Source organism: Cyclopterus lumpus, chromosome 17 (assembly GCF_009769545.1).
Source record: "Cyclopterus lumpus isolate fCycLum1 chromosome 17, fCycLum1.pri, whole genome shotgun sequence".
NCBI classification, from domain to species: Eukaryota; Metazoa; Chordata; class Actinopteri; order Perciformes; family Cyclopteridae; genus Cyclopterus; species Cyclopterus lumpus.
The window spans coordinates 19,228,022-19,248,140 of record NC_046982.1 but is presented as its reverse complement, the minus strand read 5'-3'; the positions used below and the strand labels follow the sequence as shown (position 1 = coordinate 19,248,140).

Below are 20,119 nucleotides of genomic sequence, written 5' to 3'. Positions count from 1 at the left end.
TTTTTTAAGGACTAATTCAGAAAACATGGATTTACCCCAAAATAATTGTATGTAATACTTTCTTCACGTTCAACAAAATAGTCAATAATATATTAATTAAATTAGCAGTATTTATTTTATATTCAGAAATATGTGATAACATTCTGGTTATTGTCAGATTTTAATTGAAGGCTAATTATTATCCCTGAGGTTTTTGCACAGAAAATGACCTTGAACTACCAATTTGAGGATGAGGAGTGAGGTAAACCAAAAAGCAGCTTTCATCTGCCCGATGGATATGAATCTAAAAAGAGTTATTGTGTTACATATTCATATTCTTTAAGACGCTGGAAGAACATGAAGCCAGGCTGATGCAAGTTTTACTCTGTTTGAAAGAGCACGGGTTAAAACTCTGAGAAATGCACATTTTTGCAGACATACGTCAGATACCGGGGCCATGCAGTGTCTGAAAAAGTGAAAGCCTTGAAAACATGGCCAGTACCTGGTAACTTGAAAGAACTGGATTTTTCTGGGTATTACAGACGCCCCATTAAAAACTATTCTTCCGAATGTGAGCGTGCTTTTAAGGCCATGATAGAAAAGCTACACAACCGCTCCAGTCTTAGATTTTGATAAAAAGTCAGCTTCATCAATGCTACAGATTTATGAGAGAGTCCTCGTTGGTGTCAGGATGTCTCTTTGTCTTTCTCAAACACAGGAGGATTCATTCAGAGGGTTTTACATACAAGTCGTTAGTGGAGTGAGGAGCTTCATGTTGGCAGTTGATCAATCAGAGATCTTTTCAGACAGAAGCAGAGTCGTTTACTGAGAACTGCTGTTGGAGTTTCGAGAGTACAGTCGTTTGGTTTCTCTCACCGTTTCGCTAAATCTGTACTTTGATTCTTTAAACCTGTTCTTGTTTCCACTCCTGAATTATGTTTCAATGTTTAATCTCAACTGTCTGAGTTTAACTGTGAAGTTAAGTTTGTATTTATAGATTTTTACAATTTAAACAAATATTTAGACATACAATCTCAAATATAAGCACCAGACCGTCTTTTATTCAATATATTTATTCTCTTTGTGTGTATTTGTAATGGAATCTTAACCTGGAAAACCTATGAGGTAGTATACAACATTAATTATCACAATCAATGAGAAGATCTGTTCAGGTCAGATTCAATACATTTATAAATTTCCATATAGTTTTTTGAGATGATTGTATTTAGGGAATTGAAGATTTCCATTCCAAAGTATTTTAAATGTTTAACGATGGGGATTTCAGAGGGCAAGGACCTCTGTATTAAATGTAGATTTAAGGGTCAAGGGGCTAATTTGGTCCAATTTGGTTTCATAACCTGACAAGGAACTGAAATCTGCAACAGTGCTTATATTGTGAGAAATGGAGGTAGAGGCTTTGTCAACATAGAATAAAATATCATCAGCATATAGGGGAATGATATGACTGGTGTCATTAAAGGTTATTGGAAAAATAGATGGAATTTTACTTAGCCTTAGTGCAAATGACAGAGCAAAAAAAGAGGGCTGAAGGGGTAGCCTTGACCACAGGAACAGCATTATCACTGATGAAAAGTGATTCTTGATTCTTAAAATAATACTTAATTCTTAATAGTTTAGTTTTTTTTAAATATAGACATATTTAAATACTAACCGTGGTTCACAGTTAAGCTCACACAGCTGAGGTTGAACACAGAAGAATCATTCAGGAGTGGGTTTAGAGAATCAAAGTACAGATTCATAAATCACCAACAAACAGCAGAATCAGCTGATCTGGTTCATTCATGTGCTTCTTGATTGGCGTCTGTTGTCTGCTGCCGAGCAGGTAGTCTACAGGCTTCTCTTGAACAGCCTGTTAACGTCCCTCTCCAGGAGGGAGAGAGTCCTCGTTGGTGTCAGGATGTCTCTTTGTCTTTCTCAAACACAGGAGGATTCATTCAGAGGGTTTTACATACAAGTCGTTAGTGGAGTGAGGAGCTTCATGTTGGCAGTTGATCAATCAGAGACCTTTTCAGACAGAAGCAGAGTCGTTTACTGAGAACTGCTGTTGGAGTTTCTCAGAGTACAATCGTTTGGTTTCTCTCATTATTCTGTGTTCAACCTCAGCTATGTGAGATTAACTGTACCAAGGTTTTATTTATATATTTAAAAACTAGTATTTAGACATACACTATTAAGAATCACTTGTCATCAGTGGTTCTGTCGTAAAATCTTGAGATCAGAGCATAGAACCCTGCGATAAGAGCATAGAACTGTGAGGTCAAAACATAGAACCCTGAGATCAGAGAACTCTGAAGTCTCCAAAGGAATTAATGTAGCGAGCTGGTTGGTCTCTTCTGGCTTGATTGATAGATAGAATTGAATATCATCTGCAAAACAATGAACATTTATGGAGTGTTTTCTGATAACATTGCCTACAAGACGCATATAGAAGGTGAATAAAATTGGTCCAAGCACAGAACCGTGTGGAACTCCGTCACTAACGTTAGAGGTTTCATTGTTTACATATACAACTTGATCTAATAAATATGATTTAAACGAGTTTAGTGTCGTTCCTTCAATGCCAATCGACTGATCTAATCTCTCTAATAGGATGTCATGGTCAAGGGTGTCGAACCATCACTAATGTAACAGCGATGAGTCCTTTATCTGATGTAATTAGAAGGTTGTTAATAATGTTCACCAGTGCTGTCTCTGTGCTGTGGTGTTTTCTGAATCCTGACTGAAAGTCCTCAAATAAACTATTGTGATGTAGAAAGTCGCACAACTGATTTGACTTTCTCAAGGATCTTAGAGAGGAAGAGAAGGTTAGAGATCGGTCTGGAGTTAGCCAACACCTCTGGATAAAGAGTGGGCTTTTCAGGAGAGGTTTAATTACAGCAACTTTGAAAGACACATGACCTGTTAGTAAAGACAGATTGATAATATCTAGTAGAGAGGTGCTGATTAAAGGGAAAAATAACAGGCAAGTCAAGAGAAGCCCCTGTAGACAACAACAAACACTAATCATCAACAGACATCACTCTTTTTTTTATCAAACCCTTAAAAGGATTCACGTTTCCCTGATGGTTGGAAAGAATACTGTCGATATTAAAATATCACCCCAAAATATAATCTTTAAATGCTCAATAGGTGGAAGCATTAGAATGACACGGCGGGTTTTAAGTTGAAGGACAAACTAAAGTTAAACCTCCAGTCAGTTTCACAATTTCTACATCAGCTTTGTATGGAACCCTGGAATGAAGACAAGAAGACAAGACTTTGTTCATGTTTGTTTATTCATCATGTAAATATTCAGTTTGTTTTCACATCCCATCAGAAAAGTCTGTTAAATGACTCTTGATCAATCAAGAAACAACAATATAAAAAGAAAATCAATAGAAATATTCATCAGACATTTAGAGCTCAGAGAAGTTTAAAAGTGAGCTCAGGTAAACAAACATCATGATGAGCACTGAGAGCCTCTATGGCTAAACAGACACAGGAAGGAGCGCCACCTACAGGAACTCAAATATTTACAGATGATCAGTGATCTCTCATAAGATGTCAAAGTAGCACCGAGAATGTTTGACTGACAGCTGATCTCAGTGCAGTGAAGAAACGCCTCAACAATCAGCTCTCAGACAGAAACAGAGTTTAACCCTCAAATTAATTCTGTCTATTGTCGTTTACACAACTCAACAGTGTCTCCAAAGGAATAAAGAAGCCAAAGTCCAGCATAGAGAGGCCGAGTGAATGTGGTCTGGACTCTGTGGAGGAGAGTCATGGTTTCAGAGACGCTGTAGAAGGACAGAATACCTGCATTGTGATCCAGGTACACTCCAACAATGGAAGACTGAGGACCTGAGGCAGGAGTGTGGACTTTGTTGTGAAAAAGGATATAACCGTTTTTGACACATGTTAATGCCCAAGATTTGTTATTTATTCCAAATATGCATTCTTCTCCGGTCCCTTTTCTGCTGATATTCTTGTATGCGACTGCTACAATAACTCCTTCTCCTCTCCACTCCACCTCCCAGTAACAACGTCCAGTCAGACTCTCTCTACTCAGGACCTGTAAGCATTCAGTGAATCTGTCTGGGTGACTAGAATAAGACTGTTGTTCACTCATTAATGTAGCTTTTCTGTTCCCATCAGATAATGACAGCCATGGGTGTGCTGTGTTTGGATCCAGTGTGAGTTCCCGTGAATACTTTAAGAATCCATCTCTGGTCTTGGGCTCTGGTTGTGACAGTAAAACATTCACTTCAGTCGGCATCAGTGAGACGTTTGTCCATTTCTCTCTCAGGACGTCCAGTAGTTTATCTCTGATTTCTGAAACAGCCGCTGTCACGTCCTCAAAGCTCAGAGGACGGATGTTGATGCTGAATGAGTCTGTAGACTCACTGAATGGTGACAGTGAGGGGTAGTTGAGTAGAAACTGGTTGAGATCCTCTGTGTGTGAGAGCTTCTGCAGCTCAGCGTCGTTCCTCTTCAGCTCAGTGATCTCCTGCTCCAGCTTCTCCTGAAGCTCTTTGACTCGACTCACTTCAGTTCTCTGTTGAGATCTGACCTGCTGCTTCACACGAGATCTTCTTCTCGCCATGAGACGGATCAGCTCAGTGAAGATCTTCTCACTGATCTCCACTGTCTCATCAGCAGAGAGATTGATGGCCTCCACCTCCTGATGGAGCAGCTTCACATCTTTCTCTCTGTCCTGGATTCTCTGCTGGATGTTTAGTCGACTCCCCTCCAGCTCTCTCTGCCTCTCGGTCCTTTCTGCTGCAGCTGAGACTGTGTCGTGGCCTTTGTGTTCATCCATTAAGCAGAGATAACAGATACACTGCTGATCAGTACGGCAGAAAATCTTCATCACCTCATCGTGAAGAGAGCAGATGTTCTCCTGGAGCTTGTTGGAGGGCTCCACCAGCTTGTGATTCTTTAATGGAGGTACATCATAATGACGCTGAAGGTGTTTCTCACAGTAAGAAGCCAGACACACCAGACAGGACTTGAAGGCCTTCCGTCTCCTCCCAGTGCAGACATCACAGGCCACATCTTCAGGTCCAGCATAGCAGTGATCAGCAGGAGCAGCTTGGAGTCCAGTCTTCTTCAGCTCCTCCACTAAATCTGTTAACATGGTGTTTTTCACCAGGACAGGCCTCGGTGTGAAGGTCTGCCTACACTGAGGGCAGCTGTGGAGTTTCTTCTCATCCTCTTTATCCCAGTGGGCTTTAATACAGCTCATGCAGTAGTTGTGCCCACAGGGAATAGTCACCGGATCCTTCAGTAGATCCAGACACATCGAACAAGACCAGATTTCCTTGTCCAGCTTAATTCTTTTTCGACCCATATCGACTTGTCACAGAGACTTTGAGAGAGTTGCTCTAGTCAGTCTTGAATCAAACTATGTGCCTTTTGTTCCTCCTCATTTGCTGATATTCACTGAATGGAGCTGTTCATTGGTTACACCCATTTTCACACTTGCATATCAATGGTGGGGGACAACAAGCAAACAGATTCAACAAAATTAACCTTTTAAACCCCAAGCTATTTTCTAGGTTTCTGCTCGAAATAACATACCCAAACTAAAATGGGTGTATCTCTGCAACCACAAAGGCTATTTGAATAATGTTGGTGTTATAATAAAGGCAACCCATGTGTGCTTTTGTTCAGATGTGTAAATATTATTATATTTGTTACTGGTTAAGAGTAAATAAAGATGAAAGACAGCAAAAGTTGAATTTCCAGGTTCACCTAGGAAAAAAAGCAATTTCAGGATGATTATCTCTTGGAAGGATGCACAGCAAAGGTTAAAAACACAGACATCATAGCACAATATGGGACCAGTCTCTCTGCAAAGTTTGACTTTGAAAAAGTAAGGCAGAACAAAGTTAGAGAGGTTTTAGTACGGATAAATTAGGCGAAATGGGCATTTGGGGAATTTTCTCATGTACCAAACCATATTTCACTTTTATATTACTTATGGTGTTCAATACATCCAAATAAAGCAGTCTTTGTTGATTAGAAGAAGAAAAATGATTTTTTAAAAAGCCAAAAGATAAGCAACATTTGTGACTGTAAGCACTAAAGCGATTCATGTTCCTGTGTTCTCTAGCTCATATCTCGGAGATGCTTTGGTGCAGAAAGATTTGGAAAAAATATTTAGAATCTGTGTGGAGTCCTCTTGCTTTTTCCCATCTGGCTTTTTCTGATAGCACCGAGCTACCGGTTGCTAGTTCCGGAAACGTGCTGAGTGGGCTGACTCCTGACAAAATGATGATTATGATATTTTCATATTTCTTTCAGTTGGTGTTTGAGTTGTGTGGAAATGGCTTACTGATTATTGTAGCCCAAGTTCTCTTGTTTAATTTGATGTACAACATCAATATATTTGCTCATGTTTATTCTATGGTTTTACACAGTCTAACTATAATGTGTAAATTGCCCCCCAATTGAGTGCCATGGTGCTTAAAACGGTTGGAAAGAATACTGTCAATATTAAAACATCACCTTAAAATAAAATGTTAAATGTTCAGTAGGTGGAAGCATTAGAATGACACGGCTGACTTGAAGTTGAAGTTAGACCTCCACTCAGTGAGTATCATAAGACAAACTACTAAAAAAGGAAATAATTCATTTAAAATGATGTCATCATCGCCTACAATGTCTGTAAAGTTAACCGGTAGTTTTGTTGTAAACCTAAAGTTAATTTTGTTCACTAAGCTCATAAACTTATTTTAACCCCAAACCTTCACGGTTTCTCTTAAACTTAACTAAGTAATCTTATTGCCTTGTAATCTTGTTGTCTAGAGAAACTAAACGACTGTACTCAAGCCTGTTAACGTCCCTCTCCAGGAGGGAGAGAGTCCTCGTTGGTGGCAGGATGTCTCTTTGTCTTTCAGAAACACGGGAGGATTCATTCAGAGGGTTTTACATGCACAAGTCGTTAGTGGAGTGAGGAGCTTCATGTTGGCAGTTCATCAATCAGAGACCTTTTCAGACAGAAGCAGAGTCGTTTACTGAGAACTGCTGTTGGAGTTTCTCAGAGTACAGTCGTTTAGTTTTTCTCACCGTCTCACTAAACCTGTACTTTGATTCTTTAAACCTTTCTTTGTCCTCACTCCTGAAGTATCATTCTGTGTTCTAACTAAACTGTTTGAGATTAACTGAACCAAGGTTTTATTTATCTATTTAAAAACTAGTATTTAGACATACAATAATAAGAATCACTTGTAATCAGTGACAATGTTGGTTCTGTTGTCAAATCTTGAGATCAGAGCATAGAACCCTAAAATCAGAGCATAGTGCCCTGAGATCAGAGAACTCTGAGGTCAGTGCATAGAACCGTGAGGTCAGAGTATTTCTATACCTCAGGGTTCTATACTCTGACCTCACGAGATCAGAGAACCCTTAGATCAGATTATAGAACCTTGAGACCAGGGCTTAGAACCCTGAGATCAGAGCATTGAACCCTGTGATCAGAGAACCTTGAGGTCAAAGCATACAACCCTGACATCAGAGCATAGAAGCCTGAGATCAGAGAACCCTTAGATCAGAGCATAAAACCATAAAATCAGAGTATAGAACCATGAGATCAGAGTATAGAACCATGAGGTCAGAGTTTAGAACCCTGAGGTCTGAGAACCCAGAGGTCAGAGTTCAGAACCCTGAGGTCAGATAACCCTAATCCTAATCTGCAACAGTGCTTAGAATGTGAGGGATGTAGGTAGGTGCTTTGTCATATAATACAATATCGTCAGCATATAAGGAAATGATATGACTGGTATCATTAAAGGTTATTGGAAAAATAGATTTCTCTTAACATTAGTGCAAGGGGTTCAAGTGACAGAGCAAATAAAGAGGGGCTAAACAGGCAGCCTTGACGACAGGAACTTGTAATGTTAAACCGGGGAGAAGCAATTCCATTAGTAACAATTGTAGACGTAGGGTTTTTTACGGAAAAGCTGGATGAATTTAATACATTTTGTCCCCAATCCAAATCTTTCCAATATTCCCCACAGATAATCTCATTCAACCCTATCAAAAGCTTTTTCAGTATCCTTGCTAAGTAAAGCACTTGGGGACGCGATATCTTTCTCAGCATGAATAATATGCAGAAGACGCCGCATATTATCAGAAGCCAATCGTGACTTAATAAAGCCTGTCTGGCCACAGTGAACTGATTTGATCATATATGGTTCAGGACGGGATACCAAAATATGTGCAATCACTTTAATCTCAGTAGTAAGGATGAACAGGGGTCTGTAGCTGCTACATAGAGTAGCATCTTTCTAATACAGATAATACAGCTTAGTTAATGTCTTCTAAAGAGAGTTGGAAGTGTTGCTTTTTGTAAAAAGTTATCACATTTTAGTTTGTCAAAGCGAACTTTGGAACCATATAGTTTGGTGTAAAATGAATGAAATTCTGAATGTATCTCTTTATGGTCCAACAACAAAAAATACTAGCAGACTTATCACCTTTTTGTAGGTTTGAATCCAAAAAGTGACGTGGTCTGGATCCACGAAAGTAATAGTTTCTTCTAGGGTTGGATGTGTGTTACATAGTGTGTAAAAACTGTGCAGTTCTTCTTTTGCTTTAATTTGTCCATTTGTGGCTGCAGCCGTTGTGGATTTTATATTGTTTATACTCCTTAATCTTTTCTGCTTTGGTTCATTCTTCTAGTCATTCAATCAGAAGTAGATCTGTGGTTTCTGGCACAACTTCACCTACTTCCAAGGTTCATGGAGGAGAGAAAAGGCCTGAAGAGACCCAAACTCCAGCAACATGTGTAGTATATAGAACAACTTTATTGTTAGATCAACGCATTCAGCTCATTTTTTTTTTATACTAAAACCAAATATATGAAATGAGGTGCTGCATTTCTACAGTTTATGCACCAAAATGGAGATCCCATGTCTCTCAGTGAACACTGAGCATTTCTGCTAGTCTGGAACCCATATGAACATATACCCAGCCAACCTTTAGAAGTGTGCCATTGTCTGATATGTGTGGATGGAAATGATTGGTAGACAATTAACTCTTGGTTGTAAAAAACAACAAGTGATATGCTAATTTCTCTGTGCCAAAGATGTTTAAAGGACAGAGACTGATAAATGCTCTTCTGCTCTAAACATGAACTCTGTACTTTGTGTTGTTTCAGGAGGAAAACTGACTCAGTTACACTCACATATTAGTTTCATATTGTATACATCAGCTTCGTATGAAACCCTGAAATGAAGACAAAAAGAAAATACTTTGTTCATGTTTGTTTATTCATCATGTTCTCACATCCCATCAGTAAAGTCTGTTAAATGACTCTTGATCAATGATTTCATGGACACATCCACACGATCAATCAGTTTGACCAGAAACTCAGCCATGTTAAAGACAAATACAGGCTATTAAAGATTTATTTACAAATGCACACATAGAGAACAAAAATATCGGATGAAGTTTAAATGTTCAAGCAGAGAAAAGTCAGTTCAGGTAAACAAACGTCATCATGAGCAGTGAGAGCCTCCATGACTAAACAGACACAGGAAGGAGCGCCACCTACAGGAAGTCAAACATTTACTGAACAACTCATGAGAAGATGTCAAAGTAGCACCCAGAAGGTTTGACTGACAGCTGATCTCAGTACAGTGAAGAAAAGCCTCAACAATCAGCTCTGAGACACAAACATGGAGAATAAATGAGTTCAAGAGTTTAACCCTCAAATGACTTCTGTCTATTGTCGTTTACACAACTCAACAGTGTCTCCAGAGGAATAAAGAAGCCAAAGTCCAGCATAGAGAGGCCGAGTGAATGTGGTCTGGACTCTGTGGAGGAGAGTCATGGTTTCAGAGACGCTGTAGAAGGACAGAATACCTGCATTGTGATCCAGGTACACTCCTATTCTGGAGGACTGAGGACCAGAGACGGGAGTTTGGACTTTGTTGTGAAAAAGGATATAACCGTTTTTGACACATGTTAATGCCCAAGATTTGTTATTTATTCCAAATATGCATTCTTCTCCGGCCCCTTTTCTGCTGATATTCTTGTATGCGACTGCTACAATAACTCCTTCTCCTCTCCACTCCACCTCCCAGTAACAACGTCCAGTCAGACTCTCTCTACTCAGGACCTGTAAGCATTCACTGAATCTGTCTGGGTGAATAGAATAAGACTGTTGTTCACTCATTAATGTAGCTTTTCTGTTCCCATCAGATAATAACAGCTGTCTGTGTGCTGTGTTTGGATCCAGTGTGAGTTCCCGTGAATACTTTAAGAATCCAGCTCTGGTCTTGGGCTCTGACGGTAAAACATCCACTTCAGTCGGCATCAGTAAGACGTTTGTCCATTTCTCTCTCAGGACGTCCAGTAGTTTATCTCTGACTTCTGAAACAGCCGCTGTCACGTCCTCAAAGTAGCTCAGAGGATGGATGTTGATGCTGGATGAGTCTGTAGACTCACTGAGTGGTGGCAGTGAAGAGTAGTTGTGGAGAAACTGGTTGAGATCCTCTGTGTCTGAGAGCTTCTGCAGCTCAGCGTCGTTCCTCTTCAGCTCAGTGATCTCCTGCTCCAGCTTCTCCTGAAGCTCTTTGACTCGACTCACTTCAGTTCTCTGTTGGGATCTGACCTGCTGCTTCACACGAGAGCTTCTTCTCGCCATGAGACGGATCAGCTCAGTGAAGATCTTCTCACTGTCCTCCACTGTTTTATCAGCAGAGAGATTGATGGCCTCCACCTCCTGATGGAGCAGCTTCACATCTTTCTCTCTGTCCTGGATTCTCTGCTGGATGTTTAGTCGACTCCCCTCCAGCTCTCTCTGCCTCTCGGTCTTTGCTGCTGCAGCTGAGACTGTGTCATGGCCTTTGTGTTCATCCATTAAGCAGAGATAACAGATACACTGCTGATCAGTACGGCAGAAAATCTTCATCACCTCATCGTGAAGAGAGCAGATGTTCTCCTGGAGCTTGTTGGAGGGGTCCACCAGCTGGTGTTTCTTTAATGGAGGTACATCATAATGACGCTGAAGGTGGTTCTCACAGTAAGAAGCCAGACACACCAGACAGGACTTGAAGGCTTTCAGTCTCCTCCCAGTGCAGACATCACAGGCCACATCTTCAGGTCCAGCATAGCAGTGATCAGCAGGAGCAGCTTGGAGTCCAGTCTTCTTCAGCTTCTCCACTAAATCTGCTAACATGGTGTTTTTCACCAGGACAGGCCTCGGTGTGAAGGTCTGCCTACACTGAGGGCAGCTGTGGAGTTTCTTCTCGTCCTCTTTATCCCAGTGGGCTTTAATACAGCTCATGCAGTAGTTGTGTCCACAGGGAATAGTCATCGGATCCTTCAGTAGATCCAGACACAGCAAACAAGAGAAGCTTTCCTTGTCCAGCTTAATTCTTTTTGGACCCATATCGACTTGTCATAGAGACTTTGAGAGAGTTGCTCTAGTCAGGCTTGAATCAAACTCTGTGCCTTTTGTTCCTCTTCACTGAATGGAGCTGTTCAGCTTCTGCCCTATCTGATGTTGGTTACACCCATCTTCACAGTTGCATATCAATGAGGGGGAGGGAACAAGAGGACAAGCAAACAGATTCAACAAGTCAGTTCTGATTGTTTTTGATTCCATATACCGATTTTACTTTATTTTCATAGTTTCACTGACAGTTGGATAGATTACTGTCAATATTAAAACATCACCTTATAATAAAAATGTTAAATGTTCAGTAGGTGGAAGCATTAGAATGACACGGCTGACTTTAAGTTGAAGTTAGACCTCCACTCAGTGAGTATCATAAGACAAACTACTAAAAAAGGACAATGTCTGTAAAGTTAACCGAGTAGTTTTGTTGTAAACCTAAAGTTCATTTTGTTCACTAAGCTCATAAACTTATTTTAACCCAAACCTTCACGGTTTCTCTTAAACTTAACTAAGTAATCTTGTTGCCTAAAACAAACTTTGTTTTGCTACATAATGTCGCACAATCCCGATGCAAGCACAAAATATACTTAAAATTAAATGCATTAGGTTGAATGTCATTCTGAGTGTCTAGAAATAAAGGGAAGAAGATACACAGAGATGTTATCTACTTGGGATGTTTCATGCTGATTTTAAGTTAGTAAGCCAACTGTGGAAATCGGGTTTAAGTATATACATATATGTGTGTCTTCAACTTCCCTCTTGATTTTGTACCCACAGATTGAGTTTTATTTCTCAGGGATGAACATACAATATATGTACTTCAAGGCACAGAATTAAAGATGAATAAAAAACAGGGAACATTTGAAAATGTGAATAATACAAATTATAAGATCATTGAAATAACCATCTACATTTTACAGAAGATAAAACACAATTTAATTTCACAAACCACATTCTTATGGATGAAAAGTGATTTTGAAAACCATGGCCCCCAATTGGGGCCCGATTTATACATTATAGTTAGACTGTGTAACACATTACAATAAACATGAGCAAATATATTGATGTTATACATCAAATTAAACAAGAGAACTTGGGCTACAAGAATCAGTAAGCCATTTCCACACAACTCAAACACCAACTGAAAGAATTATTAAAATATCATAATCATCATTTTGTCAGGAGTCAGCCCACTCAGCACGTTTCCGGAACTAGCAACCTGTAGCTCGGTGCTATCAGAAAAAGCCAGATAGCAAAGAGCAAGAGGATTTAACACAGATTCTAAACATCTTTAGAAAATCAAAAGCATCACCGAGATATGAGCCAAAGAACACAGCAACATGAATCGCTTTATAGCTTTACAGTCACAAATGTTGCTTATGTGGCTTTTTTATTATTTATTTTTTAAAACATTGTTCTTCTTCTAATCAACAAAGACTGCTGTATTTGATGTATTGAACACCATAAGTAAGAAATATATGGTTTTGTACAAGAGAAAATTCAATTTGCACACATTGATGCCCAAATGCACAGATTGGTACCCAAATGCCAATTTTGCCTAATTTATCTGTACTAAAACCTCTCTAACTTTGTTCAGCTTTACTTTTCAAAGTCAAACTTTGCAGAGAGACTGGTCCCATATTGTGCTATGATCTCTTTGATTCATAACCTTTGCTGTGCATCCTTCCAAGAGATAATAATCCTGAAAGTGCTTTCTTTTCCTAGGCAAACCTGAAAACTGAAGACTTTGGCTGTCTTTCATCTTTATTTATTCTTAACCAGTAACAAATATACTAATCTCTACACATCTGAACAAAAGCACACATGGGTTGCCTTTATTATAACACCAACATTATTCAAATAGCCTTTGTGGTTGCTGAGATACACCCTTTTTAGTTTGGGTATGTTATTTCGACCAGAAAACTAAAAAATAGGTTGGTTTTCAAAAGGTTAATATTATGCAGAACTCAATGCTAATGGGCTGTGTATCTACCACTGAAGAAACTGGGGACATTCCTTCATTATTGTTTTGGGAGTTTAAAATACCGTTTATATAAATTCTACTACTAGTAGATTTGTCAACTTTTTTTGGACACAATCTAAAAATGAAGACAATAACGTTGTATATAAACCCAATAACGTGTAAATATTTGTTTTTAAATATATAAATAAAACCTTAGTTCACAGTTAAGCTCACACAGCTGAGGCTGAAACATCTTTCAGGAGTGGGGACAATAACAGGTTTAAAGAATCAGAGTACAGGTGTAGCGAGACAATGAGAGAAACCAAACGACTGTACTCTGAGAAACTCCAACAGCAGTTCTCAGTAAACGACTCTGCTTCTGTCTGAAAAGGGCACTGATTGATCAACTGCACACCTGAAGCTCCTCACTCCACTAACGACTTGTATGTAAAAACCCTCTGAATGAATCCTCCTGTGTTTGAGAAAGACAAAGAGACATCCTGACACCAACGAGGACTCTCTCCCTCCTGGAGAGGGACGTTAACAGGCTTGAGTACAGTCTTTTAGTTTCTCTAGACAACAAGATTACAAGGCAACAAGATTACTTAGTTAAGTTTAAGAGAAACCGTGAAGGTTTGGGGTTAAAATAAGTTTATGAGCTTAGTGAACAAAATGAACTTTAGGTTTACAACAAAACTACCGGTTAACTTTACAGACATTGTAGGCGATGATGACAGGTTTTAGTACAGAAAACTAAAAAATAGGTTGGTTTTCAAAAGGTTAATATTATGCAGAACTCAATGCTAATGGGCTGTGTATCTACCACTGAAGAAACTGGGGACATTCCTTCAATATTGTTTTGGGAGTTTAAAATACCGTTTATATAAATTCTACTACTAGTAGATTTTAAGTTTTTACAAGTTACACATTACCTCACATTACTAGACAACAAAACCAATAAATACAAAAGACATAACAGCATAACAACTAACTATACGAACAATCAGACACGGACAGAAGAACACAGACATAAATCGAACATAAATTATCATCCTCCATATTGAACCTAATATAACAATTGTATTTATCTCATTCTTACCACCATTTTATTTTGAATTCATACAGGCCACTTGTCGAATGTCCCCCCCCCCCCAAGGAAGATTATGTACAACATGCACGCTACACAGGAAGCCAGGCACATCAACAACCAATGCTAAAAAGAAAAAGGGTACAACAGAATTGCAGATCAGAAAACTCTCTATTATGTCCGTCAAAACCATTAAATCTTAATAAATATAAATATTGCGGACCCATTCCTTCACAGAGTCACTTGGGTCCCATGTTTGCAAAGCCCCTTCGTATGGTTTCGGCATAGTCCTCGCCAATAAAATTCATAAATGGGTTCTAGACGGAAAAAAAACCTGTTCATGTCTTTTTTATCTCACAAACTTTTTTATACGCATGAAGTCTAATAGTTTTTCAAATCTGAAAATGGAGACCACCAAAGTTTTATACAAAACCAATAATGTATAAATATTTGTTTTAAAATGTACAAATACATAAATAAAACCTTGGTTCACAGTTAATCACACACAGCTGAAGCTGAACACAGAATAATCAGTCAGGAGTGAAAACAAGGACAAGTTTAAAGAGTCAAAGTACAGGTTTAGATAGATATATAGGTAGATAGATATATAGGTAGATAGGTAGATAGGTAGATAGTTGATAGATAGATAGATAGATAGAGTACTTTATTCATCCCCAGGGGGAAATTGGTTAGCGAGACAATGAGAGAAACCAAACGACTGCACTCTGAGAAACTCCAACAGCAGTTCTCAGTAAACGACTCTGCTTCTGTCTGAAAAGGTCTCTGATTGATCAACTGCCAACATGAAGCTCCTCACTCCACTAACGACTTGTATGTAAAAACCCTCTGAATGAATCCTCCTGTGTTTGAGAAAGACAAAGAGACATCCTGCCACCAACGAGGACTCTCTCCCTCCTGGAGAGGGACGTTAACAGGCTTGAGTACAGTCTTTTAGTTTCTCTAGACAACAAGATTACTTAGTTAAGTTTAAGAAAAACCGTGAAGGTTTGGGGTTAAAATAAGTTTATGAGCTTAGTGAACAAAATGAACTTTAGGTTTACAATAAAACTACCGGTTAACTTTACAGACATTGTAGGCGATGATGACAGGTTTTAGTACAGAAAACTAAAAAATAGGTTGGTTTTCAAAAGGTTAATATTATGCAGAACCCAATGCTAATGGGCTGTGTATCTACCACTGAAGAAACTGGGGACATTCCTTCAATATTGTTTTGGGAGTTTAAAATACCGTTTATATAAATTCTACTACTAGTAGATTTGTCAACTTTTTTTGGACACAATCTAAAAATGAAGACAATAACGTTGTATATAAACCCAATAACGTGTAAATATTTGTTTTTAAATATATAAATAAAACCTTAGTTCACAGTTAAGCTCACACAGCTGAGGCTGAAACATCTTTCAGGAGTGGGGACAATAACAGGTTTAAAGAATCAGAGTACAGGTTTAGCGAGACAATGAGAGAAACCAAACGACTGTACTCTGAGAAACTCCAACAGCAGTTCTCAGTAAACGACTCTGCTTCTGTCTGAAAAGGGCTCTGATTGATCAACTGCACACCTGAAGCTCCTCACTCCACTAACGACTTGTATGTAAAAACCCTCTGAATGAATCCTCCTGTGTTTGAGAAAGACAAAGAGACATCCTGACACCAACGAGGACTCTCTCCCTCCTGGAGAGGGACGTTAACAGGCTTGAGTACAGTCTTTTAGTTTCTCTAGACAACAAGATTACAAGGCAATAAGATTACTTAGTTAAGTTTAAGAGAAACCGTGAAGGTTTGGGGTTAAAATAAGTTTATGAGCTTAGTGAACAAAATGAACTTTAGGTTTACAACAAAACTACCGGTTAACTTTACAGACATTGTAGGCGATGATGACATCATTTTAAATGAATTATTTCCTTTTTTTAGTAGTTTGTCTTATGATACTCACTGAGTGGAGGTCTAACTTCAACTTCAAGTCAGCCGTGTCATTCTAATGCTTCCACCTACTGAACATTTAACATTTTATTTTAAGGTGATGTTTTAATATTGACAGTATTCTTTCCAACCGTTTTAAGCCCCATGGGACTCTCTCCCTCCTGGAGAGAGACGTTAACAGGCTGTTCAAGAGAAGCCCGTAGACTACCTGCTCAGCAGCAGACAACAAACAATAATCATTCTCTCGCTAAACCTGTACTCTGATTCTTTAAACCTGTTATTGTCCCCACTCCTGAAAAATGATTCTGTGTTCAGCCTCAGCTGTGTGAGTTTAACTGTGAACTAAGGTTTAATTTATATATTTGTGTATTTAAAAACAAATATTGACACATTATTGGGTTTATATCCAACGTTATTGTCTTCATTTTTAGATTGTGTCAAAAACAAGTTGACAAATCTACTAGTAGTAGAATTTATATAAATGGTATTTTAAACTCCTAAAACAATATCGAAGGAATGTCACCAGTTTCTTCAGTGGTAGCTACACAACCCATTAGCATTGAGTTCTGCATAATATTAAGAATCACTTTTCATCCGTGACAATATGGTTTGTGAAATTAAATTGTGTTTTATCTTCTGTAAAATGTAGATGGTCATTTCAATGATCTTATAATTTGCATTATTCACATTTTCAAATGTTCCCTGTTTTTTTATTCATCTTTAATTCTGTGCCTTGAAGTACATATATTGTATATTCTACCTAATATTTACTTGCATCGCAACATTATGTTACAAAACAAATGTTTTTTAGAGTACTTGGTTAAGTTTAAGAGAAACCGTGAAGTCTGAGTACAGTCATTTAGTTTCTCTCAACGTCTCACTAAACCTGTACTTTGATTCTTTAAACCGGTCCTTGTTTCCATTCCTGAATTATTTTTCAATGTTCAACCTTAGCTGTCTGAGATAAGATGTAAACAAGGGTTTGTATTTAACTATTTGTCATTGATTTTTAAATTATATTAAGAGTCACTTTTCATCAGTTACAATGCTGTTTGTGAGATAAACGAGCTGCTTACATTTTATTTTATCTTCAGTAGAAAATGCTAGGGACAGTCAGTGGTGGTGTCTAGAATGAGAGTTACTGGATATTACATTAATAGTCCCAGTAAAGTTTGTCATATTAGTTAATTTCTTTTATTTCAAATTAGGTGTTCTTGTCCAATCACATGAAAGCTTGATAACTCCTCCCTCTAGTTCCAGATTTAAAACCCAGGAAGCTCGACTCTGAGTACATGTTGCCTTCATTGGAGCAGAAACCTCATTCAGTGAGGATTAGTGAAAAAAGGAGATTTTTGATAAAAAACCCAGATTATTGTTTTATAATCAGAGAAACTCACACAGCCTCGGCCACAAGGAGAATATGGCACAGAAAAGAATTAAGCTCGACCAGGAGACTGCCTCTTGTTTGCTGTGTCTGGATCTACTGAAGGATCCAGTGACTATTCCCTGTGGACACAGCTACTGCATGAGCTGTATTAAAGCCCACTGGGATAAAGAGGACGAGAAGAAACTCCACAGCTGCCCTCAGTGTAGGCAGACCTTCACACCGAGGCCTGTCCTGGTGAAAAACACCATGTTAGCAGATTTAGTGGAGGAGCTGAAGAAGACTGGACTCCAAGCTGCTCCTGTTGATCACTGCTATGCTGGACCTGAAGATGTGGCCTGTGATGTCTGCACTGGGAGGAGACTGAAAGCCTTCAAGTCCTGTCTGGTGTGTCTGGCTTCTTACTGTGAGAAACACCTTCAGCCTCATTATGATGTACCTCCATTAAAGAATCACCAGCTGGTGGACCCCTCCAACAAGCTCCAGGAGAACATCTGCTCTCTTCACGATGAGGTGATGAAGATTTTCTGCCGTACTGATCAGCAGTGTATCTGTTATCTCTGCTTAATGGATGAACACAAAGGCCACGACACAGTCTCAGCTGCAGCAGAAAGGACCGAGAGGCAGAGAGAGCTGGAGGGGAGTCGACTAAACATCCAGCAGAGAATCCAGGACAGAGAGAAAGATGTGAAGCTGCTCCATCAGGAGGTGGAGGCCATCAATCTCTCTGCTGATAAAACAGTGGAGGACAGTGAGAAGATCTTCACTGAGCTGATCCGTCTCTTTGAGAAAAGAAGCTCTGATGTGACGCAGCAGGTCAGATCCCAGCAGAGAACTGAAGTGAGTCGAGTCAAAGAGCTTCAGGAGAAGCTGGAGCAGGAGATCACTGAGCTGAAGAGGAACGACGCTGAGCTGCAGAAGCTCTCACACACAGAGGATCTCAACCAGTTTCTACTCAACTACCCCTCACTGTCACCACTCAGTGAGTCTACAGACTCATCCAGCATCAACATCCGTCCTCTGAGCTACTTTGAGGACGTGACAGCGGCTGTTTCAGAAATCAGAGATAAACTACAGGACTTCCTGAAAGAGAAATGGACAAACGTCTTACTGATGGTGACTGAAGTGAATGTTTTACCGTCACTATCAGAGCCCACGACCAGAGATGGATTCTTAAAGTATTCACGGGAACTCACACTGGATCCAAACACAGCAAACACACTGCTGTCAGTATCTGATGGGGACAGAAGAGCTACATCAATGAGAAAACATCAGTCTTATTCTATTCACCCAGAAAGATTCACTGGATGTGATCAGGTCCTGAGTAGAGAGAGTCTGACTGGACGTTGTTACTGGGAGGTGGAGTGGAGAGGAGGAGAAGGTATTGTAGCAGTCGCATACAAGAATATCAGCAGAAAAGGGGGCTGGAATGTATCTGGATTTGGATACAATAACAAGTCTTGGGCATTAACATGCCACAAAAAAAGTTATATCTTTTTTCACAACAAAGTCCAAACTCCTGCCTCAGGTCCTGTGTCCTCCAGAATAGGACTCTACCTGGATCACAATGCAGGTATTCTGTCCTTCTACAGCGTCTCTGAAACCATGACTCTCCTCCACAGAGTCCAGACCACATTCACTCAGCCTCTCTATGCTGGATTTAGTTTTTATTACAACTTGGGAGACACTGCTGAGTTGTGTAAACTAAAATAGACAGAAGTCATTTGAGGGTTAAACTCTGTTTGTGTCTGAGAGCTGTTGAATCGTTTCTTCACTGCACTGAGATCAGCTGTCAGTCAAACATTCTTGGTGCTACTTTGACATCTTATGAGAGATCACTGATCATCTGTAAATAGTTGAGTTCCTGTGTCTGTTTAGACACTCTCAGTGCTCATCATGATTTGTTTACCTGAGCTCACTTTTAAACTTCTCTGAGCTCTAAATGTCTGAATATTGTTTTGAATATTTCTATTGTAGATTTTATATTGTTGTTTCTCTTCCACTGCATGTTTCCTAAGAGAGAAAGCACCAGACCTTCATTTGTCAAATATATTTTAGTTGTCTAAACTTTGTAAAGTCATTGATCAAGAGTCATTTAACAGACTTTTCTGATGGGATGTGAAAACAAACTGAATATTTACATGATGAATAAACAAACATGAACAAAGTCTTGTCTTCTTGTCTTCATTCCAGGGTTCCATACAAAGCTGATGTAGAAATTGTGAAACTGACTGGAGGTTTAACTTTAGTTTGTCCTTCAACTTCAAAACCCGCCGTGTCATTCTAATGCTTCCACCTATTGAGCATTTAAAGATTATATTTTGGGGTGATATTTTAATATCGACAGTATTCTTT

The 20,119-nt window shown here is 39.1% G+C and overlaps 3 protein-coding genes across 3 annotated transcripts; 1 reads left to right on the top strand and 2 right to left on the bottom strand.

The window, feature by feature from the left end:
- Positions 1 to 3,655: 3,655 nt before the first annotated feature.
- On the bottom strand, positions 3,656 to 5,329 carry LOC117746118 (E3 ubiquitin/ISG15 ligase TRIM25-like). The gene has a single exon (XM_034554988.1). The coding sequence runs from the start codon at positions 5,327 to 5,329 to the stop codon at positions 3,656 to 3,658; it is 1,674 nt and encodes a 557-aa protein (XP_034410879.1).
- A 4,380-nt stretch (positions 5,330 to 9,709) lies between these two features.
- LOC117746119 (tripartite motif-containing protein 16-like) lies at positions 9,710 to 11,380 on the bottom strand. The gene has a single exon (XM_034554989.1). It carries the CDS (start codon positions 11,378 to 11,380, stop codon positions 9,710 to 9,712), a length of 1,671 nt encoding a protein of 556 aa, XP_034410880.1.
- Positions 11,381 to 17,800: 6,420 nt separating this feature from the next.
- Positions 17,801 to 19,477, top strand: LOC117746117 (tripartite motif-containing protein 16-like). The gene has a single exon (XM_034554987.1). The coding sequence runs from the start codon at positions 17,801 to 17,803 to the stop codon at positions 19,475 to 19,477; it is 1,677 nt and encodes a 558-aa protein (XP_034410878.1).
- Positions 19,478 to 20,119: the final 642 nt, after the last annotated feature.